This window comes from Siphateles boraxobius, unplaced genomic scaffold (genome assembly GCF_051911475.1).
Source record: "Siphateles boraxobius isolate OS27281-9 unplaced genomic scaffold, OSU_SipBor_1 130, whole genome shotgun sequence".
Lineage (NCBI taxonomy): Eukaryota > Metazoa > Chordata > Actinopteri > Cypriniformes > Leuciscidae > Siphateles > Siphateles boraxobius.
The window spans coordinates 40064182-40086834 of record NW_027508734.1 but is presented as its reverse complement, the minus strand read 5'-3'; the positions used below and the strand labels follow the sequence as shown (position 1 = coordinate 40086834).

General features: G+C 38.3%; 1 protein-coding gene across 4 annotated transcripts in view; it reads right to left on the bottom strand.

Moving 5' to 3' along the window:
* cgnl1 (cingulin-like 1) overlaps window positions 1-15062 on the bottom strand; it is a 33413-nt gene extending 18351 nt beyond the window's left edge. Inside the window, exons 1-8 of one of the 4 annotated variants that reach the window (XM_077229458.1) lie at window positions 14930-15062; window positions 9966-11618; window positions 9334-9428; window positions 6006-6111; window positions 5429-5530; window positions 4976-5124; window positions 4307-4448; window positions 3557-3769 (exon numbers count right to left, since the gene is read on the bottom strand). In XM_077229458.1, the coding sequence (XP_077085573.1) occupies window positions 3557-3769; window positions 4307-4448; window positions 4976-5124; window positions 5429-5530; window positions 6006-6111; window positions 9334-9428; window positions 9966-11570 (2412 nt within the window). In that variant the 5' untranslated portion in view covers window positions 11571-11618; window positions 14930-15062. Of the gene's footprint in view, window positions 1-3556; window positions 3770-4306; window positions 4449-4975; window positions 5125-5428; window positions 5531-6005; window positions 6112-9333; window positions 9429-9965; window positions 11619-13983; window positions 14322-14929 lie in introns of those variants that run through there. The other 3 variants (XM_077229459.1, XM_077229461.1, XM_077229460.1) reach the window with 3 other exon arrangements.
* Between the last annotated feature and the right edge of the window lie 7591 nt (window positions 15063-22653).

Below are 22653 nucleotides of genomic sequence, written 5' to 3'. Positions count from 1 at the left end.
GTGAAGACCGTGCCATGGCCTAGTTACACGCACAGTGTGCGTCACGCATGAGGGCTGCTGTTTATATGTAGACTATGAACTGTCACAGTAATCGCTTATAATCATTGTCACTAACCATCAAGACACTGAAATACTGCCGACTGAGCTTGTTGTTATTAGGCTGAAGGGTGAGATGTAGACTAAATGCAGATGCACATCATTTCTTTGAAGCTCGTATTTGCTTTCATATGGCTGTTCTTCACAGTTTTTGCTCTTTTTTCAATGTTACACTTCCCTCTGTCCCTCTATCTCCTCCTCCACTTCCCCTCTCCCACTCAGGCATCCAGCTGAATCACCACAGAGCAGGCCGGAACAGTTTGCTATCATCACCTGAGGAAACACACCACGTCCTGTGAGACTGTCGGCTCCCCAAACAGCCCCAAGGAGACCGTTACCGCTCTGTATCAGCCACAGCCCACAAAACAAACAAATACAGCACAGTTACGGTGCCGCACTCAAATACACCAAAGGCTACACATCCTGATACGTTTTGGATTTTCAGTAGTGGTTGACTGATAGGGGTTGTTCAATAAACAAGAATAGTAATACTGTTACTAGAGATACTATTTCAAATAAATGCTGTTCTTTTGAACTTTCTATTAACTTTCAGAATCCTGAAGAAAGAAAAAATCAACAAAAAGTTTAAGCAGCACAACTCTTTTCCACATTGATAAGAATGAATTGCGCAGATCAGTACATTACAATGATTTCTGAAGGATCATGTGACATTGAAGACTGGCGAAATGATGCTGAATATTCACCTTTGCCATCATAGGAATATATTAAAATAGAAAACAATTATACAAAATTTTAATATTTTACAACATTACTGTTTTTACTTTATTTTTGATCAAATAAACCCAGCCGTGTTGAGAGACTTCTTTCAAAAAACATAAAAATGGCAGTAAAAAAAAAACGAAGTATGTACTAACTAAGTACTAAAGTATGATTAAAGGGTTAACCCAAAAGGTAAAAAAGTGCATCAATCCATGATAAAAACACTCCACAAATAAAGGCCTTCTGAAGTGAAGCCATGGGTTTTTGAAGGAAAATACCCATATTTATAACTTTATAATCTAAAATAACTAGCTTCCGCCAGACAACCGTGCGCATACTACGCAAGTCGACTTGCGCCACAAGAGCAACCCGTGACGCATGTATGACGTAGGATGTAGGAGTATCGTAAGCTTAGACGCCTCTCGCTGTTTAAACAAATATGGCTGTGCAAAAAAAACTGAAGCTCCTCTTTTATTATATAGAAATCCTCCGAAATTTCTCTTCAAAATGGCTAATTCGCAACCAGTGTTTTGTTTTACTCTTTCCTCTGAGCTTCGGGTCAGGAGTTTTCCACCGTAAATCAATGCGTCTGTCGGAAGCTAGAGATTATAGTTTATAAAGTTTTAAATATGGCTATTTTCCTTACACAAATGCATGGCTTCACTTCAGAAGGCCTTTATTTACCCCCTGGAGCCATATGGATAACTTTTATAATGGATGGATGCACTTTTTTGGTCTTCAAATATTCTCCAGCCATTCACTCTCATTATAAAGCTTGGAGGAGTCAGGGCCTTTTTTAATATAACTCCGATTGTATTTGTCTGAAAGAAGAACGTCATATACACCTATGGCTTCAGGGTGAGTAAATCATGGGCTAATTTTCATTTTTGGGTGAACTATCCCTTTAATAGACTTTAAATGATAAAGCTAAATCATATCTAAAACAAAAAGTTTTGTTTTGTTCCAAGCACCGCTATTATGTCCCTATGTAACAATCTCAAATAAAGATGCAAAATAACATATGATGTAATAATTGTTGTAATTTTACTGAACAGTTTTTGGTACTAATTCTCTCATTTGTGTTTGAAGTCAAGACAGTTGGGTTTGGTTTGGTCAGGTCAGTTTTCTGTGAAGATATCCAGTTACGAATAAAGGCAAATTCACAGACAGACGCAAACCAACGCAGACAATCACCATATTACAGTTTGTCCCTTCACAGATATTCCACAACCATACAAACACCCGAAAAATAAGCGCTGACCAATGGCAACACACTGATCTGACAAAACTTGTCAAAGTGTCAGTTGCCGTTTGTAGGTGAGGCCAATTGACCTTAAGAAAACAGGGAAAGCTATTGGAGCAGAGAGAGAATCCCTTCACAAGGACTTCCAACCGTTGAGAATCAGGAATCTCTTGCTGTGACCCCCCACTCCCTTTCTGTTCCCCCTCCTGCTATTGGGACAGAGCAATACCTTTATATGCAGCAGTAAAAGTGAACAAAAACAAACTCTGAGAGTTCTACTGATGACCATCTACATTTTTTCCATTGCTGGTAACAAAAGCCTTATAGAAACATCTATACAAGCTGTACTTGGAAACCTGGGATCAGTAGTCTAAACTCTTATGCAAACTTTGTAAAATAAAAAAGGCAAACAATTCAAACTAACCTTTTTGTACAAACATCCTTCCATTGTGTCATCTGTAAGACCCCTTGTCTGCACAGTGACCCACTTATTGGCCATGTGCAATTCTCCAGCTATTTGCATATGAAACAATCCCATCATTCATTTTCAAAGAAAGAAAGAGAGACCAGCTATCCACCCCATCAGAGCCTCATTAGATTAGTGACGGCCTGCCATTGCAATTAAGCAGTGCTAAACTCCATTTAGTGCTTCACCCTTCAGTGTTTCTCCACATGGGGCCTTCCTATCAACACTAACCCCATAAAGAAGAGGCGCATGGTAACACTCGTTTAGCACTGTGGCTTGGTCACTCACTAAAATATCCAGAAATCCGTCTGTAATCTGTCTATATGTCCACTTCTCAAATATCCAACAACAAAACTATGCTCTATTCTTCTGACATCCGTTCGTGCAGCTATTTCAAACCTTGATTACTGTGGCACCTGACCAAGATTAAACTCTTTGTCGGTTTACTCCTTTAAAATACATTTAAACTGAGACAACAATGGCCTCCTTTGGACAGGAAGTTTCTTTGTTGGAAAAGGAAGTGAGCTAAGAGGGAGGCAGAAGGAGTTCCACCTACTTGTGGACTGGACACCTATCTGTCCTCAGACTACCTCTTTCACTCCTTCTCTTCCTGTTTGTTTATGTTCTATTGTATTGTGCGCTTTCCCCTCATATGAACAAAATCATCATGATTAACTAATGTAAGTCACTAGGAAATGAATTTCTATTAAAACTGACAAACTATAATAGCAATACTTAATTCACTTTAAACTATAACCTATATAAATCAAAACATAATATTGTGACATAATATTAAAGTTTAACTGAGTTTATAATTTGAAAAACATTATGTCTTAACATATGCCATGATCATAACATAGCATAAAAACACTTTAAACATCACATTTACTTTGTTATATGCATGAAATGATAGCAAGGTATGGAGGGAATAGGATCAGGAAGTGTTTACATGGTTTCTAACATCACACAAACCTCTGCTGTTGTTGCTTTATTTGCAATCAGTTAAAAATGTAAAAAGCCAGATTTATCACCTGTTTGGCTTCCTCCACAGCTGTTTGTAGCTTACGGATCTCTTTTTCATACTGCTCCCTAAGTTTATCCACCTCCTGATCGTGAGTGGCCACCTCCTCTTTCAGAGCTCCTTTAAGAGCGGTCAGCTCCCGCTCACGCCTCCTCAGCAGCTCCTCCTGCTCCTCTTTGGCAAGAAGCAGGTCCTGGAGGTCTAGTTTCAGTTGCATGAAGTCCTAAAGAGAACAGCACATGGTTAGAAGTTCTGTTATCAGCCTCAAGAATTAATTAGTTTGAATATGCAAAGAATTTTCTGTTGTGCTATAGATTGATGCAGTGAAAAATTTGCATGGGAAATATATGGCTTTCCATGACATTTTATGTGCCTCAATAGAAGTTATACACTACTGCAGTCAGTAAGAATTGTTATATTTTTGACAGTAGTGTCTTGTACTCGCAAAGACTGCGTTTATTTAGTCAAAAATCATGTAAAACAATAATATTACACTTTAAAAGAGCTGTTTTTTTAATTTCAATACATTTGTAACATGTAATTTATCCCTGTGATGGCAAAGCTTATCTTTTATCATCATTCAAAAAACAGCTTTGAATGACCTAGCTCACATGATCAGTCACATTATCCTTCAGAAATCATTCTAATATGCTGATTTGCTGCTCAAGAAACATTTTTTATCATTATCAATTTTGGGGTAAAAAATCATACTGACCCCAAACTTTCGAACAGTATGTACAGATATGTCTTAATGCTGTACCTCCATCATGGCCTCTTTGTCTGTACTGTCTGTTTGAGATTGCTTGGCTCCATCCAACTCATCGTGCATCTCTGAGAGCTGGTCCTGCAGGTCTCGGATCTCAGTCTGGTACTGCTCTTTCTCCATTTTTACCTGGAAGAGTCTGATATACACAAAAATACACTCAGAATTGCTGCATTCTGAAGTAAAACAAGAGCCAACGCAGACATGCCTGATAATCTGCTGAGCTCATGTCCATATAAACTCCTGCCAATTCATACCTTGATGTCACAGAGTATAATTTGCACCTTATTTTGACAACCTTAGCTACTAATAGGAGATCGGAGAAATCACAGAAACTTGCATATCTGATGGTAGTGTAGATTTTCACTGCATTAGAAGGATTTTCATCTGGGCCAACACTTTTTTAAATTAAAATTTTACTTTTACTCCAAAGTTTACAAATAACACATAGACAGACGTGTTCTTTATGAACGCTGGTGCAAAAGTAAAATAAATAAGCTAAAGAAGGGCCAGGCGGAGTTAAACATAGTAAAACGTGCGAGCTGAGGGTTTAACAAATGACAGTAAAACTTGTTTTTTTCGATTACAGGTGTTCCACTTTTGCTAAACTTTCTAAATTCACAGATTCTGTGTGGGTCAGTCCACATCCACAAGACAGTATCTTACTCCTCCACTGTAGTGCGCAGGTCAGCCTCTGTTTTACTAAGCTTGTCCCGTAGTCTGCTGCACTCGGCTTGACTCTGTTCCAGCTCTCTCCTCAAATCTTTCATTCCTGCTCCCGCCTTCAGCTGAGTCTCGCTCAGATCACTGCGCTTCTGCAGGGAGGGACATAATAAGAAATGACAGTGAGGACCTAAAATGACAGTAACCTTACTGAACCTTCAAAATCATTGTCAGTCTGAGACACTGGGCGTCTTTTTTTGGATTTAAGGTCCAGTCTTTCTAATAAGCCAGTAATTGGTTAATTTGATTAACGATCTTAAGGGGTGATATGAGTGGGATTTTCGGTCAACATGGAAGCTTCTAACAGACTGACTAAACAGACAGATCAGGGGTCCAAGGTGCAATTGACGAGTCAAAGTAGTAGAGGTATTAGTGGAGAGAGAGAGAGAGTTTTACCTTGCTTTCATTCTCAAGCTGTTTCTTAAGATCAGCAATTTCTTTTTCCTGTTCGGCTTTCTGCTCCTGAAGGGCTCTAGCCTGGGCTGCAAGGTCTGGAGCCTGAGAGAGAAACATTTATATGCAACAGAGCTCTTTTCAGCACTATATGATAGCGATTAGATACAGATTCACATTTTAGCGATTAGATACAGATTCACATTTTAGCAGAATAAAAATAGCGGGTTCTCAAGAATAATCTCGGTTCTAATCAGAAATATAATATTTGTAATGCTTATTCATATGCTTATCTTTTCATATACATGATTTCATGATTTTGTAGACGTGTTTATAAAAATTAAATAAAATAATGAACAAAAATACAATAAAAAATAAAATACAGTGAAAAAGACTAGGTTCTGGTCTGATTTTGCTTGCATATGTTTAAACATTAGCCATGATGACTACGCTGTTTGCCAAATAAATAACCTCAACCAGCCTTTATACTTTCTCCAAGAGATAGACTAAGTCCCTCTTATAAGAGGCTCAGTCTTAGCTGTTTGTTGAACCCAATTACAACGCCACAACAACGGCTCACTTTGTTGTCGCCTTGCATGTTTCCAGCGGCCCGTGACTTCAAGGTCTGGATTTTTTCAAACACCAGGTTGACCTTTCTCTTGGTAGTGTCATCGTTATCATTGCTCCTGCAAAACAAAACACAAGTGCTCCTAATTTACTTGGACTTTTTTAGAGTCCAGCCAAAGTGTGTTGATAGTGCATGTGTGTGTTTGTGTATGCGTGTGCGCGGACTGGATCAGAGTATATAATCCCTGACATTTCTGGGAAAAATCCGCCTGGCTCTTTGCCTGTGTAGAGAGTACAGAGTACTCAAGCTTTGATGTGTCACCTTATGACCTGCCCACCCTAATTATTGCCTTCTTTTAACAAGTCACATGTCTAGGAATGTGTGTCTGATGCCCGCATGTTCCCAGGGCACTCGAGTGATGTATCAGGAAAAAGCACAGAACATTGGGTTAGTGCCATGCGTATACAGCAGACTGAAGCGTATCATTACATTTCACAAAGAGAGGAAAAACCAACAGTCCAGCACCGCCTCTCCTTCAAACATACATACACCTCCGGCAGAACGGACTGTTATTAACGGTTTCATGACGTAAGTGATGTCGCCATGTCAGAACACTGTTGGCGACAATATTGTTTTGCTCCATTACAACCACCATAACCCTCAACCTGGTGCACCTTTGGCACGTGCCGCTGAAGGACAAGTCTTGACTTTAATAATTATGGTTGCTTTTGAACAGAAGACATCTGATCCTAGATCTGCAGGGCTTCAAAAGGTTCACAGACACTCGTGAATAATCCACTCAGCTCACCTCCCTCCACACATCACATGAGGAATGCAGAGAGGGCGGAACTTTTGACATCAAGAATATGGAGTTCAGGGAGGGCACGGTTTCAGCTATTTCACAAGAGCAGTTTGGGCACCTACAGCATGCCTTTGAAGCTGTGCAGTGATCATGTAGGATTAGATGAGAGAAGGAAACAGCACTGCTTTGGGTGGAAATTTAGACCTTCAAGCAAAATAACAGATTTTAGTTGTTGGCAGTGAGCTAAAACCATTTATATTGGGCGAAGAATGGTCTAGAACATGTTGCAAGCAGCTTTTTATGGAAGTTTATCGAAATAAATGACTTGACATTTTGATTGTTTTGAGATGTTAAAGGAGGAACTTTAAGAACCTGCTTTTTCCTTGAAAGAATGATATCGAAGTGTGGGGGTTGAAGTTGTGTGTGGATGATTCTACTGTACATAAATGAGGAAAAAATGTAAGGGAGGTAAAATTCTTGTACTGTTATCATTATGTGTCAGACTATGTGGAAACTACTTCAAATTCCATGTAAAATTTCACTTCTAAGAAAAAATAAGTGAACACTATTGAGTAAGAAACAACCTAGACCAATAAGGACACAAATGCTGCTGTAATAATTTAGCATTAGGATAAAACATGTTAGTGTGCCAAATTGAAGTAGTGGTGAAACCAACAGCTTAGATCTTATAGAGGAGCCATGCAGACCTTCATGACTGTTTGTTAAGGTCAAAAAATTAAGTCTCTTATACATTTAAATAATTCAGCCTTTTTAGAATTAGGCAACGTTTTTAAATGTCATGTGGTGCAACTCTCCAAAAACATAATTTTATTAAACAAATAATTATGAATAAATAATTTAAGATATTTCACATGTATGTATATATATATATATACACACACACTTACATATAAATTAAAGGTCTATAATTTTTTTGGTAGTTATATATAAAACTCATTATATAAAGATTATAAATTGATAAGCATTTGATCGAGTGAAATAAGTATTTGATCCCCTACCAACCAAGAACAGATTGGTTATGTGCCCATGTGGGACACAGATTAGTCCTGTCACTTTAAGAAAGTACTCCTAATTTCAGCTCGTAATGTGTATAAAAGAAACCTGTCCACAGAATCTGTATCTTCCATGCCAACCTCTCCACCACCATGGGCAAGACCAAAGAGCTGTCAAAGGACATCAGGGACACAAGGCTGGAATGGGCTACAAGACCATCAGCAAGAAGCTTGGTGAGAAGGAGACAACTGTTTGTGCCATTATTAGGAAATGGAAGAAATACAAAATAAGCATCAATCGCCCTCGGTCTGGAGCTCCATGTAAGATACGGATGAGGTACGGATGATCATGAGAAAGGTGAGGGATCAGCCCAGAATTACACAGGAGGAGCTTGTTAATGATCTCAAGGCAGTTGGGACCACAGTCACCAAGCAAACCATTGGTAACACACTATGCCGCAATGGATTGAAATCCTGCAGCGCCCGAAAGGTCCCCCTGCTCAAGAAGGATTATGTACAGGCCCGTCAGAAGTTTTCAAATGAACATCTAATGATTCAGAGAAGTCTTGGGAGAAAGTGCTGTGGTCAGATGTGACTGAGGTCAGAGAAATGCTGACTATGACCCCGATAACACCATCTCTACAGTCAAGCACGGAGGTGGAAACATTATGCTTTTGGGCTGTTTCTCTGCTAAGGGTACAGGATGACTTCACTGTATTTAGGGCTCCAATGGACGGGCAATAAATAACACCTGCAATAGTTTCACTTTGTAATGTCAAATAACAGTAGGAGAGAATAATACATCAGAACTTAACTTTTTTTTAAATAAACAAAAACATTTAAATATTTCAATATTTCAACTTCTATGTTGGGCTTGTTCCAACAGTGACAAGTCAACGGGCTGAAGAACGATTCAATGTAATTGCCGTTCGATGCCGCTTCATAAAGGCAGAACACTAACAGCTATTCACGCACTTGAACGCCGTTACAACAGTTGTTTTTTTTTCTGCTGAACCACTGCTATAGAACATCTGTGGAGGGAGCTGAAACTTCGAGTTTCAAAGCAACAGCCAAGAAACCTTAAGGATTTAGAGAGGATCTGTAAACCTGGTGACCAACTACAAGAAACATCTTACCTCTGGGCTTGCCAACAAGGGTTTAACCACCAAGTACTAAATTATGTTTTGCTTGGGGGTCAAATACTTTTCACTTACTGAAATGCAAATCAATTTATAATTGATATTCTCTCTCAATCCGTTAAAATAAATCTACCATAAAAATATTTACCCTTCATTTCTTTGTAAGTGGGAAAACTTACAAAATCATCAGGGGATCAAATAATAATTTTCTCCACTGTATATGTATATTACACAGTAATGCTCAATATGTGCACACTGACATGACATTTTTAGATTTCCATGTGTCACTTCCATGTGTAAGTGAGCAATTAAAAAGTATTTTAACAGAAATATATCGGTGTTGATATTACAAAAAACATACACAATTATTTGTAAAGTACACCTACCCATCTTTGAGGTAACTGAATAATATCTGCTTAGCAGTCTCTTCATTTGTTTGCTGTGAAAGCTCTTGTTGACCTTTCAGAAGATCAGGTGTCACCTGAGCAAAAAAAAAAAGAAGAAAAGAAATACATGTCATTATATTTACACATACATAAAACAAATGACTGGTCTCCCCATTATGTTAAGAATATATGTGACCCTGGACGACAAAACCAGTAAATTTTTTATTGATTTATACATCACAGCTAAATAAATAAGCTTTCCATTGACGTATGGTTTAATATGATATGACAATATTTGGCCGAGATACAACTATTTGAAAAAATGGAATCTGAGGGTGCAAAAAAATATAAATATTGAGAAAATCGCCTTTAAAGTTGTCAATTTATGTTTGTGATTGTGCTGTATTCACTCACAAAAATAAATATTTTATATATTTACGGTAGGAAATTTACAAAATATCTTCATGGCACATGATCTTTACTTAATATCCTAATTATTTTTGGCAAAAAGAAAAATCTATAATTTTGACCCATACAATGTATTGTTGGCTATTGCCACAAATATACCCATGCTACTTTTGACTGGTTTTGTGATCCAGGGTCACATATTAGAATAACAGAGGAAGTCCAACCTTTCTTACCTGGGCATCCACTTCAGTGCTTGTTGTTTTACTGTTGAAAGTGGGACGAGAAATTGATCCTGTTTTCAGACTTGACAGGCACTTCATATTCTGTGATAGTTTGGCCTCTTCATTTTTGTTCTCTACAGGTGCTACAGAGGGATCACTCTGAGGATTCTTGAACCCCAAAATAGCAGCTGAAGAGTGGGAGACTGTCCCCTGAGGAGAGCCTGGAGCACTTTTGATTTGCTTTACATTTCTTAGGCTTATCCTCGGTCCAGTAGTGGAAGTTGGCGACATCGGGTAGGTCTTCACTCCAGCGGTCTTCTGCAGGAGCAGAGAGGGGCGAAGAAGATGCTCTGTAGATCTGCCTCGATTCCTGCTTACCTCATCCAAGTAGTCAGTGTCACCCTCAAGACCAAATGGCAAGGCGCTATCAACACTACGGGAACGCTTGCGGTCTTCTGGGTTTAGTCGATTCCTCCGCCCTGACCGACCCCTGCGTTGTTGAGTCTCTTTGCTGTCAAACTTCTTGATGAGCTCATCCACACCTGGGATGGAACCAGTATCAATGTCACGCCCTGTGCCAGGCAGGAAAGGGATGTAGCGCCGGTTCTCATGTCGGTTGATAGTTTCTGCATAAAGCTGGTCCAACTGGTCTTCCTTTGTTGGTGTGGTGGAGCCCATAGAGGAGTTACGGGAGGAGGAAGACTGTAGAACCGGGCCACAGGAGTCAATACGGCGCAAGGGCAACACATCTGGTTCACGTCGACTCCGTTCCAGACTGGAGTTGGTGCTACTAACTGAGCTGGGAGGTCTAGAAGAGGCCTTGGTCTGGTCATTTGGGTTACTGGTTACTGTAGATGCCTGAGGAATTGGAAGGCGTTGTGAGAGTTGAGGTGGAGTCTGGTAGGGCACTGGAGTTTTAAAAGGTGGCTTAACCTGAGGTTGCGCTTGAATCTGGGGTTTGACCCGAGGCTGGGTCAGAACATGGTCTTTGGTTAGACCTGTTTGAGGCTGGACACTGAACGGGAGTGTCTGGGGACGAACCTGAGTTTGGGCGTGTCCCCTATCATCTGGAAAAGATGGTTCTGGAACTAGGCTGGAGGATCGGGCTTGGCTCACAATTGGGGAGTTGGCTCTGGGTAGGGATCCTGGGTAGGGATTTTGAGTCTCGACTACAGGTAGACTTCGAAAGCTATCCAGAGTATTGCTCTCAGGATCATATGGCTTGAGAATCTCTGGATGTTTCTGGAAGTTTAAAAGACTGGATTGCTTCTTAGGATCAGTTCCATTGTGAGGACCTCCATGAAGCTTCGGAGGCATAAAATCCGCATATGGGCCTTCAGAAAGATTCTTCCTGGCTCCTTTGAAATCATATTCGTCATAATTGTTTGGACTTTCAGAATCCATACATTCATTATTGTTTTGAGGGTCCGCATAGGGGTTTGGACCTCTTTCTTGGTTATTGAGGACCACATAGGGGTGTCCATCTATGCCTTGAACTCTGATACTGAGGCCATAAGTACCATTGCTCTGGCCTCTTGTGTGGGAAGGCTGCGTATAGCCTTGTGATAGTCCAGGGTTTGGCATGCCGCTAACTCTGTAAGACTCCATCAGGAACACTGAAACAACCAAATCCCTCTATGTGGATAAGGTTCCCCTCTGAAAACAAAGCAATAACCTCATTATTACACAAGAAGTTTGTAATGCATTCAATATCTTTGCATTTCTAAAAGATCCTAATGAGACTGTGAGACAAAATTTGAGTATGCCATACAGTTTGTTACCTTTTTCAAACCGGAGTTAAGGTAACTGGGTTAAATTTGTGTGGCAAAACCCCAAACCAAAAAAAGGCAAAGTAAAGCATTTAGCATTTAGCATTTAGCAAAGGTTGTTTGGACAAATTGAGTACATTAAAAGACTTTTAAACAGATCCTTTGTTCGGGTTTTGGAATTTATTCTGAGACAAAATGATGTTGGCACGTGATATGATCTTTGAAGTTTTTCCAAGGAACTTCAGTTAGATGACGACTTACAGTATTTGACGCCATTTTCATACAGTACAATAATGTCCTCTCACTTCGTAAGAGCATGCCTGCGAAGCATGCAGTGAGTTTCAGCCCAGTTGCAGAGTTTATAATCTTAAGCACATTGACATTGCTGACTAAAGTTAACAAGGGTAGCAGTGTGGGTTATTTAAACAAAAACAAACATTGGCACAAAAAAGCAAATGATGTCACTGTAAAATATGGGGGCTGTGTTGGAAGGATAAGCAGACGAAAAAAAGTAGAGGAAGTCAGATTTTGTATTCCATTGTCTTGAAACAGCTGACTAAATTGTCAACAGCTGATATTTTATTGAAAATAACCAAAGTACAGCAACAAAGATGTTTTCATGTAATTTTGTTTTTCAAGTACAACTAATTCAAAAAGTTCAACTGTAAACAATAAAAAACAGCTACTCCCATACTATATGTTTATCAGTGTAATCACATGTTCAATTTCAGTAACATGCAATGAGCCTATGCAATGTGCAACAGTATTGTGCCTCAAGAATAGCACAACACAAAGCTACAAAAATATCATCCCACTACAGGCATCAATCCAGGCAACAGGCTATTATCAGTTTCCTCTGGACCCTACTGATAACATCCTTTCACCTCAAAGCCAACAAAAGATTGCATTAGTCATATTGATGCGTTTGTTGCAAGTGGAACAGCAAATGGTATGACCAAAGCATGCAGTGTATTACAGTGCATGCAACCTGTGAGATCCCTGAGGGCTTGACAATGAAGAAAACAAAGACGGCATTGGTTCATTTTCAATGGGCAAGTAATGAATCTGATCAGTGAAGAATGAAGGCGACACTAGAGATTACAGGTTGAAAGCACAAGATTAGAAAACTACTACAAAACCACAAAATGCACATCATAATAAAGAAGCAAGTTAAAAGGGAAAGTCCTTCTCATCGGCTGCCACACTCAAGAGAGCAAAGGGACTCAAATTTTCCAGCCTCATAGAGGGGGATGAGAAAGAACAATAAGGGTGAGTGAAAAAGCGGCAAGCCCCCTTATCCATAAAGAACAGAGCTCTGGTGCAGAAAAAAAAGAATATGACACAATAGCCTCTTTCAGCTCCTGTATCACATGTACTGTGAGCAGAGGAACTCAATGGTGTTAATGTAACTCCTTTCCTCTCATTGTGCCCACTGGAAATGTGTAGCTCTGACAGGGAATCTAACACAGGCTGTGCAAACTCTTGCAGCATGGCCTCAACCTGCATTCCACTTCTAGGGAAACTCAAAAAAGAGATTTCTGGTGAAACTAAGTTTAACTCTAACAACTCAACTTTGGCCCTGATACAGACCAAAAACATGGCCACAGCATCAACAAAAAAATTTTCAACAAAGAGGTTTATGGATAATTATTCTCTCTAAATGACAGAGCAACCTCTGTCAGGAGGGATTCAGGAATACTCAGTCATCTTACAGTAAACTTTCCTTTGCTTTTACATACATCAGGCAGATTGCATGGACACTATTAGACCAGATTAGTTCAATTATATATATATATATATATATATATATATATATATATATATATATATGTGAATTAATTTACAATTTGGTTTACATATTGTACTGTAAATGCACAATCTGATTATATTGAGTAGTGCTACATTCATTTATGGGGTTGCATTTGTATGCACCATGCAGCTGAAACAAGCACATTATTGAGCCACAACTTTGTTTCCATTGCTTTATATGCAATATTTAATGTTTTGCGTCATTAATACCAAACATCATCCCAACAGATGCACCAAGCACTGTGCAGTTTTAATAACATAGCCTGTTTTCCCCATACTAGAACACTGCCTGTTTGGGTGCTCACTAACGTTGATCAACTTTCATTTTATGCTTTAATAAACTTTAGCCCACCTATTACATGTCGGGCAAATGTCCCTACACTAGAAATTTCGCACACTTTCTTTTTTTTTTGTAATAAAAACAATACAAAAGCAACACTTACCGTTGTCAGGCGTTTATCTCACAATATGCATTTATTTGTTGGTCAAGCTCTGTAAAAAGCAATGACACAATGCGAAAGCTCCATCTCCTCTCAGCTGTTCAAAGTCACTTGTTGCACGTCTTGTTTTCAGACTAGCTTCACTTCAAGCACACGGACTGTTGAAGAGCGCGAAGCCCCGCCCACACGCGTCACTCACTCCACCTTCGCGCCCGCAGGCTGATTCACGATCAGCTGATCTACTCGGCATGACTGATGGACATGGCTCACTTCGCATTTCAGCTGATCCTAAGACACAAAGGCACAGCCAGAAACTGGGTGGAGGCCTTCTAAGCACTTGTGCTTCCAGTATCGGTGAAATCAAGGGTTTTCAAGTGATAACGAATTATTAGGAGGACAGAGAGATATTGGTCTTTTTTTTTAAATGATGACATACCATTAATTTATTTCTTCTTCACTGACTCCCAAAGACTTTGAATATTGAAGAAACCCAAAAGAACATTAAAAAACCTAACATTTTATTAAATATTATAAAACATGTTGTTCAAAAACCTCTAATTAACAGCTTTCCCAGCACCCTTCAAATTATCGTTATTTTGTGTTGTAAAACTGGGATTAAATCAGAATTACACGCGTCTTTATTATGAAATGGTGTGAATGGTATGGAATGGTATGAAAAGTGGCTTAAAAATCCTCTGTTCCCTTCATTTGGCGTACGCTACTTCTATGACATTTATTGATTTATTTATTTTTGTTTTCACGGGTTAAACATTAGAGCAAGGTCTAATATTTGTGTAAAAAGCAAAACAACACAAAATAGGTAATATGAAGCATAATAATAACTTCTTAACTTGTGAAATTAAATAGGCAACATAATAAAATCATAAACAAAACTAATAAAAAAAACTTTTTATGGTTATTAGTTAATAATGTCAAGAAATACACTTACCATCGGTGAGGGGGGACTGAACTGAATTCAAAACATTTATGACAATTAAAATGTGTGTTTAGTAACACTGTTTACTGATGCTTTGGCAGAGCTAGAGATAATTTCGTGATATAGGCTAACTGGTGTAGTAAAAATGTCAAATGACATAAGAGCATTATAAATACACAATGTCGTGTAACGTTATTGCTGTTAGACATTAGCTAGCCTAGCATTAAATTAAGGGATAAATGCGTGACAGCTGTTTAGACTGACAACGCCATCTAGTGGTAGAACATGGCAGACACCAAACTCCACTTAACACCATACTGTAGTGGGCATACTGACATACAGAAAATAAATATATTAAGATAATAAGGTGCCAGTAATGTTAATAAACTAACGATTACAATTGACCTACAGAACATCAAATAAAATTCAACAGAAAAAACGTAAACTTTCAACAAAACGTTAATGAGGAATAAGACACAGACAACAAATAAACTAGGAAGGAGCAGTGGCTAAAGTGAAAGTTTTTCCAAAGTGTTTCTCCTAGCCTATATCAAAATGTATTAAAGCAAGGAGAAAGTCTGCCTCAGCTTCAACCTCCTTAGCTAATAGCCTAGTCTATAATGATAATGGGTCACCGACTAGAGGAACATTAAATACAGGGTGATCATTTCTGGAACAATCATTTATCAAACATGTTTGTTTATTTGATTGATTATTAATGTGCATAATTTGAGTGTCTTCAAAGGGTTATCACCCAAAAATGTTCTGTCTTTAATCGCTCGTCCTCATGTCGTTTCCAAACCTGTTAGTAAATTAGTAACATACTCTTTAAACTTTACTGCATTTGCCCCTATAGACCAATCTAAGGACCAAGACCATTAATGACTTGTGTGGATAGTGTGAGTAGGCTACTGACTCCCTTTTATTCGCCCTGCTTTGTTTTTATTTCTATATGTGGGTGAAGTTAGTCTTGTAGCTGTGAGGACTGTGAAGAAAACACAAAATAAGCTCTTCTAAAAAACACACACAAAAAAACAGCAGCTTGTTCAGCAGGGTGCGCTGTCTGTCCCAGTTCCTGTTGTGAACAGAGATCCAGCAATGGAGGCATTGCAGTATTTTCATTCATCTTGATGACTATACACATAGATATTATTGTTTTTATTATAGGCTACTGAATGTTGTTATACTGAAATAATGTGGTTCTGTATTAATTTCTTCATTTTAATACCTAATGTAATGCAAACCTAAAACCTTTTTCACACACACACACACACACACACACACACACACACACACACACACACACACACACACACACACACACACACACACACACACACACACACACACACACACACACACACACTGTGCTATTATATATGATCATATACTTGCATGTGTCATTATATTAACATTTGACCAAAATCAAGTTTTTGACCAGCGGATGTGGAAGTGCATCGTCACGTTTTCATCAATTTAAAGGTTATAAGCTATATGTGGACGCTCCCTTTTTTTCTTCTTCTGTTATTTGGCCAAAATAACAGGTTATTAAAGACGAAGTGCTACGCACAGGCTTAAGATGCTATGACTCATTACATTTATATTTAATGGTTTAGCAGACGCTTTTTACATTTTTTTTAGATACATAGAATGTTAGTATTAATGGGTCAAGTGTTGAGGAAAAAGATGCACCTTCAGCAGTTTCTTGAAAATGGCTAAAGACTCAGCATCTTGGGTTGAGTTAGGCAGATCATTCCACCAGCTTGGTAAAGGTAAAGGCCCGTGAAAGTGATTTTGAGCCTCTTTTGGATGGCACCACAAGGTGCCGTTCACTTGCAAAAGGTAATAAGCTTCTGCAGGGAAGTGAGGGCACATAGGTCTGAAGTAGTGAGTTTCGGGCCAGTGGTGGTTCTGTAGGCAAACATCAGTGCCTTCAATTTGATACATTCAGCAATTGGCAACCAGTGCAACTTTATGAGGATAGGTGTGATGTGCTCTCTTCGGCTTGTTAAAGACCACCCTTGCTGCATCATTCTGGATCAGTTGCAGAAGTTTGACACTGCATGCTGAAAGACCCACCAAGAGAGCATTACAAATGTCCGGTCTGGATAGAACAAAAGCCTGGAAAAGGAGTTCTGATTGGAAGGACCTGATCTTCCTAATGTTGTATATGGCAAATCTGCAGGACTGAGCAGTTCTAGTAATGTGGTCGAGTGATGACTTGTAGAAGGAGAAGAGAATTGGTCCAAACACTGAGCCCTGAGGCATCCCAGTAGCTAGATGCTGCGACTTAGACACCTCACCTCTCCACGACACCCTGAGAGGTAAGACTTCAACCATTGGAGTGCAGTTCCTGAGATGCCCTTCGTCATGAGGGTTAACAGGGGGATCTGGTGGTTAACTGCGTCAAAACACTCGATGATAAATGATAGATAATTCACTCTTCTCTGCTCCTCAAGTCCTTTGATATTGATGGAACTCACATTAAGCCCTCGTTTTTGATTCGTAACTTTGTTGTCATATTTGATCAAACTCTATCCTTTGGCTCTCATATTTCTTCTCTTGTGAAAAACTCTTTTTTCCATCTTCGCAGTATTGCTCGCTTACGATCTTCTCTCACCTTAGCTGATGCTGAAACCTTAATTCATGCATTAATCACATCACGCCTCGACTATTGCAATGCCTTATTTCCTGGTCTTCCCAAAAAACGTATTGCAAGATTACAGTACGTTCAAAACTCTGCAGCGAGAGTCCTCACCTCTACTAGGCGTTCTGCATACATTACTCCTCTGCTTTATGAACTTCACTGGCTACCTGTGGCATCACGTATCCACTTTAAGGTACTGCTTCTAACGTTCAAAGCATTAAATGGTCTTGCTCCACAATATTTGTCTGACCTACTCCACCCTTACCGTCCTACACGGTCTCTCAGATCAGCTGAACTTGGTTTACTGTCCGTCCTTCATTTCCGGTTGTCTACTGTAGGAGGAAGGTCTTTCAGTACTAATGCTCCTCAATTATGGAATTCGCTACCTCTTACACTACGCAATACCTCTTCTGTGGCTACTTTCAAGACCCAGTTAAAAACATATCTTTTTAACATGCATTTTGGATAATGTGATTATATGTATCCTATGAGACTGTAATATATGGGTGTCTAAATGTATTGTATGTACAATGTAAAGCGACCTTGAGATTCTGGAAAGGCGCTATATAAATAAAACTTCTTCTTCTTCTTCTCAAATTCAAAAAACTTTAGCCTTTATTATTATTATTTTTTTTTTACTACATTAAAAGTTTCCAATTAAACCAGCTCCCTCATTTTCAAAGTACTTTTCAAATTATTCCAGGCAAAGGGAGCAGCAAATTTAAATGCGTTTTTCCCAAATTCAGTACTTCCCACCGGAACAGACAGTAAGAATAATTCCTGGAACTGTATGGCTATAGCTACAAACATACTTTTTACAGATGTATGTGCAAAGATATGAAGTAGACCCAGGATAGATTTATAAATTAAAACATGCCAGTGTTTTTGTCTTCGGATGGACAACGCAGACCCTCCAACCCAAGCATATAACACACAATGATGAGTGAGGGTTTTAAGATTTGTTATAAACCTCAGTGCACCATGACAAACTGTGTCTAAAGCATGAAAACACTGTGAAGATGCATGCATATATATAACATCACCATAGTCCAGTACAGACATAAAAGTGGCTGCAACAAGCCTCTTTTTTTGCCTCAAAGGAAAGACGGGATTTGATTCTATAGTAAAGACCCAATTTCACTTTCAATCTTTTCACCAGTTGCTGAACATGAGCGCCAAAGGAGAGAGCATCATCAATTAAAATCCCAAGATATCTATACAGAGACACAAACTCAATCTAAATAGGCAGAAGATTATGAGGGATCGATTTTGATTTAGATTTAGAAAACAACATGTATTTTGTTTTATCAAAATTTAGAACTAGTTTTAATTCAAATAAGTTACGCTGAACAATATTAAATGCAAGCTGTAACTGAGAGAGTTTGGGGGTAGATGGGTGTAGGTGCTGAATTATATACAGTATAACTGTATCATCAGCGTAATAATGTAAATTTACATTATGAACATTTTTATCAATATTATTTATATATAGAGATTGGGTGTAGGTGCTGAACTATATATAACTGTATCATCAGCGTTATAATGAAGATTTACATTATGAACATTTTGATCAATATTATTTATATATAGAGTAAATAGGAGTGGTCCTAGGACTGACCCCTGTGGCACACCTGTAGTTACATTGAGTGAACCAGAGATAAAACCATTGAAGCAGTCATTTCTGCAAAAGGATTCCCGACCAAGTATTGAGTGTATAATTGAACATAATTATTTGAAGGTTGACTTTTTTTGTATTAAAAACACTTCTTTTATTGGTTGGATGAAATATGCTATTTTTTTGAGATAGGAATTTTGGGTTTTCATGAGCTGTATGCCAAAATCATCAGTATTAAAACAATAAAAGACCTGAAATATTTCAGTTGGTGTGCAATGAATCTAAAATATATGAAAGTTAAATTTTTATCATTACATTATGGAAAATAATGAACTTTATCACAATATGCAAATTTTTTGAGAAAGACCTGTATATATATATATATATATATATATATATATATATATATATATATAGTGGGGTTTTTTTAGTAAAGAAAATTCTGTACTTTATGTACCAGTTCTTTATTTACCCTTGCATTGCAAACAAGCAGAGACGGTCCAAACTGTGTGCAGCACTTCATTTCCGATAGAGGCGGGTGGAGTTATGAGGTTTGACTGACAGTTTGAATATCCAAAGGAGTTACGAGGTTTAGTCACAAGCTCTTTTCAATACTTTTCATTGGTTAAATATTTGCAAAACCCACAGAGAGACGCATTGGGCAACGGAACACAGTGTGACCAATAGTAATGATTTATGAAAAAAGATAAAAATATTTGGAGATACAAGCTTCTGCACAACAGCAACAATATTATAAATTGGATTATTTAAAAAGTTTTGGCATTAGAGTGAAATAATAATAATAGTGAAAATATCCAGCCCGGTGCATTTCGCTATATTTAAATGTACCCTGTGTGAAGGGCCCTAGTCTCAGCCCGCGCCCGCGGACCACTGGCTGAATGTCTGATGCATATGGCACCCTTAACCGGAAACACTTCAGAATTTTCAAAATCATCATCTGATTGGTTGAATTCTACAGGATGTCCAAGAGACATGTGTGTCACGTTCTTTAACGGTCTGCCTGGAAACAAAGATGCCGTGACGCCCAGTGTTGGGTGTAATGCATTTCAAGTAACTAATAATTAACTAATAATAACTAATAATATTTTCATGTAACTAGTACAGTAAAGTAACGCATTATTTTGTTTTCCCATGTTTTGACTAACAGCTTTCCCTGTCCCCATGAGGAGAGAAATCAGGAGTAAGTGCAGAGGCGTTGAGTGTAAATTTGATGATTATTGTAGTTCTAAACAAAATGTGAACATACATTTACTAATCGCACATTTTTTTTCAGTATTCCTCAAAATGAATAAAATCAGTGAAATGCAAAATCAGAAGAAATTACACAAACCTCCAAAAATGAAATGTTAAACAAAAGAATCTTTATACATTTAATCTCACTTTATTGTACTTTAAATGTACTTGCTGCTGACCTTCAATGATTCAGTTAAACCATAAGCAAAAATTACTTAAGATTTTTTGTGTGTTAAACTTTTTTCTCCTGCATCCTATTCTTCTGCAATCCAGAACAGCAGCACAGCTGAAAGGTTTGTTTGAGCTGCTCCCACTATACACGCGTGAATTTGCATTTCCTTCAGCCTTATTATTTCAATTTTGTTGTGTAAGGGCCTTTACATTTGCCCAAATATAAAACTTTTTTGTTATATATAAAAAAAGAAAAGCCCAGCCCAGGTGAGAAAAAGTAACACAAAAGCAAATTAACACAATTACTTTTTAAGGAAGTAACTCAATATTGTAATGCATTGTCAATTACAACTGTGACAATGTGCGCTTATCAGGATCAACTAAGTGCTGGATTTTCAAACGTATATGTGAGTTTTAAAAATTGTTTTTCTTACAGTGTTAATAATAATATTGCAGAAGTAGCCATTTAGAAGAATTCGATTTAAGAGTTTTAAATATAAAATCTGCTAAAGTGCAAATATAAAGCCATTAAGTATAAACCCAATAGCAATTTCACTGAAAAGAAGAGAGTCAGCAAAAACATTCTAATCAAATGCATGTCAGCCTGAGATAACCTTGATTGCGCTCCAACTGAAGAAGCCAAGATGCTCCTGTCAGCAAGCCCACCATGACACTCCTTCTCTGGGCTGTCCCAGGCAGCCAGATCCACAGGAAGTTGCCTCGCAAACATGGTGGTCCCAACACTGCCCATTTTTCTAGTTGACTGCAAGTAAACATTCCAGGGTACGGTTTTGATAAAGGCAGGAAGGAATATGCACACAGTCCCACAAAAACACACACACACGGAGGAAATAGGACAAAGCTTTCCCACCCAGCCAGTGGAGTTGGAGCGTTCTCCAGATGAGGTGTCGTGTTGGAAGGATGACAGATTCAGAATTGGCAGAGGTCTCTCCAGCATTTAGCAACCTCTTCCCCAGCGCCGTTCCTGTCTCAGAGCAGATCTTAGGCCCAACCTGTCAGCACAGGACAAATCCAATGAGAAAGCATCTCTCACACACATGTACAGAGACATAATTTAGGGCAGATGTGTAAGACAGGGAGATAAGTTCTGGGATTTAGTTTAGTCTTTTAATTGGACAGCCAGGACTGATGTCATTGCATAAAAATGTATGGATGAGATGAAAAATGAGAAATAAACAGAGCGAACTGTTATTAGAGTTTCATGAGGAAAGACTCTGGCCGTAAACCATTCACCACTACTGGGACAAAACAGGTGCTCCCATATTTCGTAACTGACATTTAATAGCAAAAACGAATAATTTAATTAGGAAGTAAAGTCAATTAACATTGGGAATACGTGGGAATATGGACACACCCTGCAATGTTAGTGACAGTCAAGAGTCTCACACTCCAGTGTTCTTTTCCCATGATCATTCACAAGAGACACGAAGTATGTTTGTCTTTCAGTGAAGTTAAGACAGATGTTGAACTCCTATAACAGAAATATAAATTACTCTCTGAAGAAAAGGTTTTCATTCAGTGCAAAGACAATTCTTCTGAAACAAAAAGCCAAAATAATGTTGTTTTTTTGTGTTTTCAAACTAAATTGAACATTAAAAAGGGCTCTGTAATGCTTTTGAAAGAAAACTCAAAACATGATACAGAACACAGTGTTTGAATTGACTAGTTCACCCAAAAATGATAATTCTGTAATAATTTACCCACCCTCATGTTGTTCCCAAGTTTCAGTTACAGTTTATTTTTTGGCCATATAATGAAAGTCAATGTTCTTTCAAGACACATTCTTGAAAATATCTTCTATGTTCCACAGTAAAAAGAAAGTCATACACGTTTGGAAGAATTACAATTTTTAGGTGAAATAAACCTATAAAGTTTGTATATGTATGAAATCCTTTGAAAATCCCAGCACACTTATGCCAAGCAATATATATATTAAATTTAAGTTATATTTTTATCCAGATTTGCTGCGTGAAGACAAATGCTGAGACGAATGCTGCAAAAGGGAAATAAAGGCACATACAATTTGAG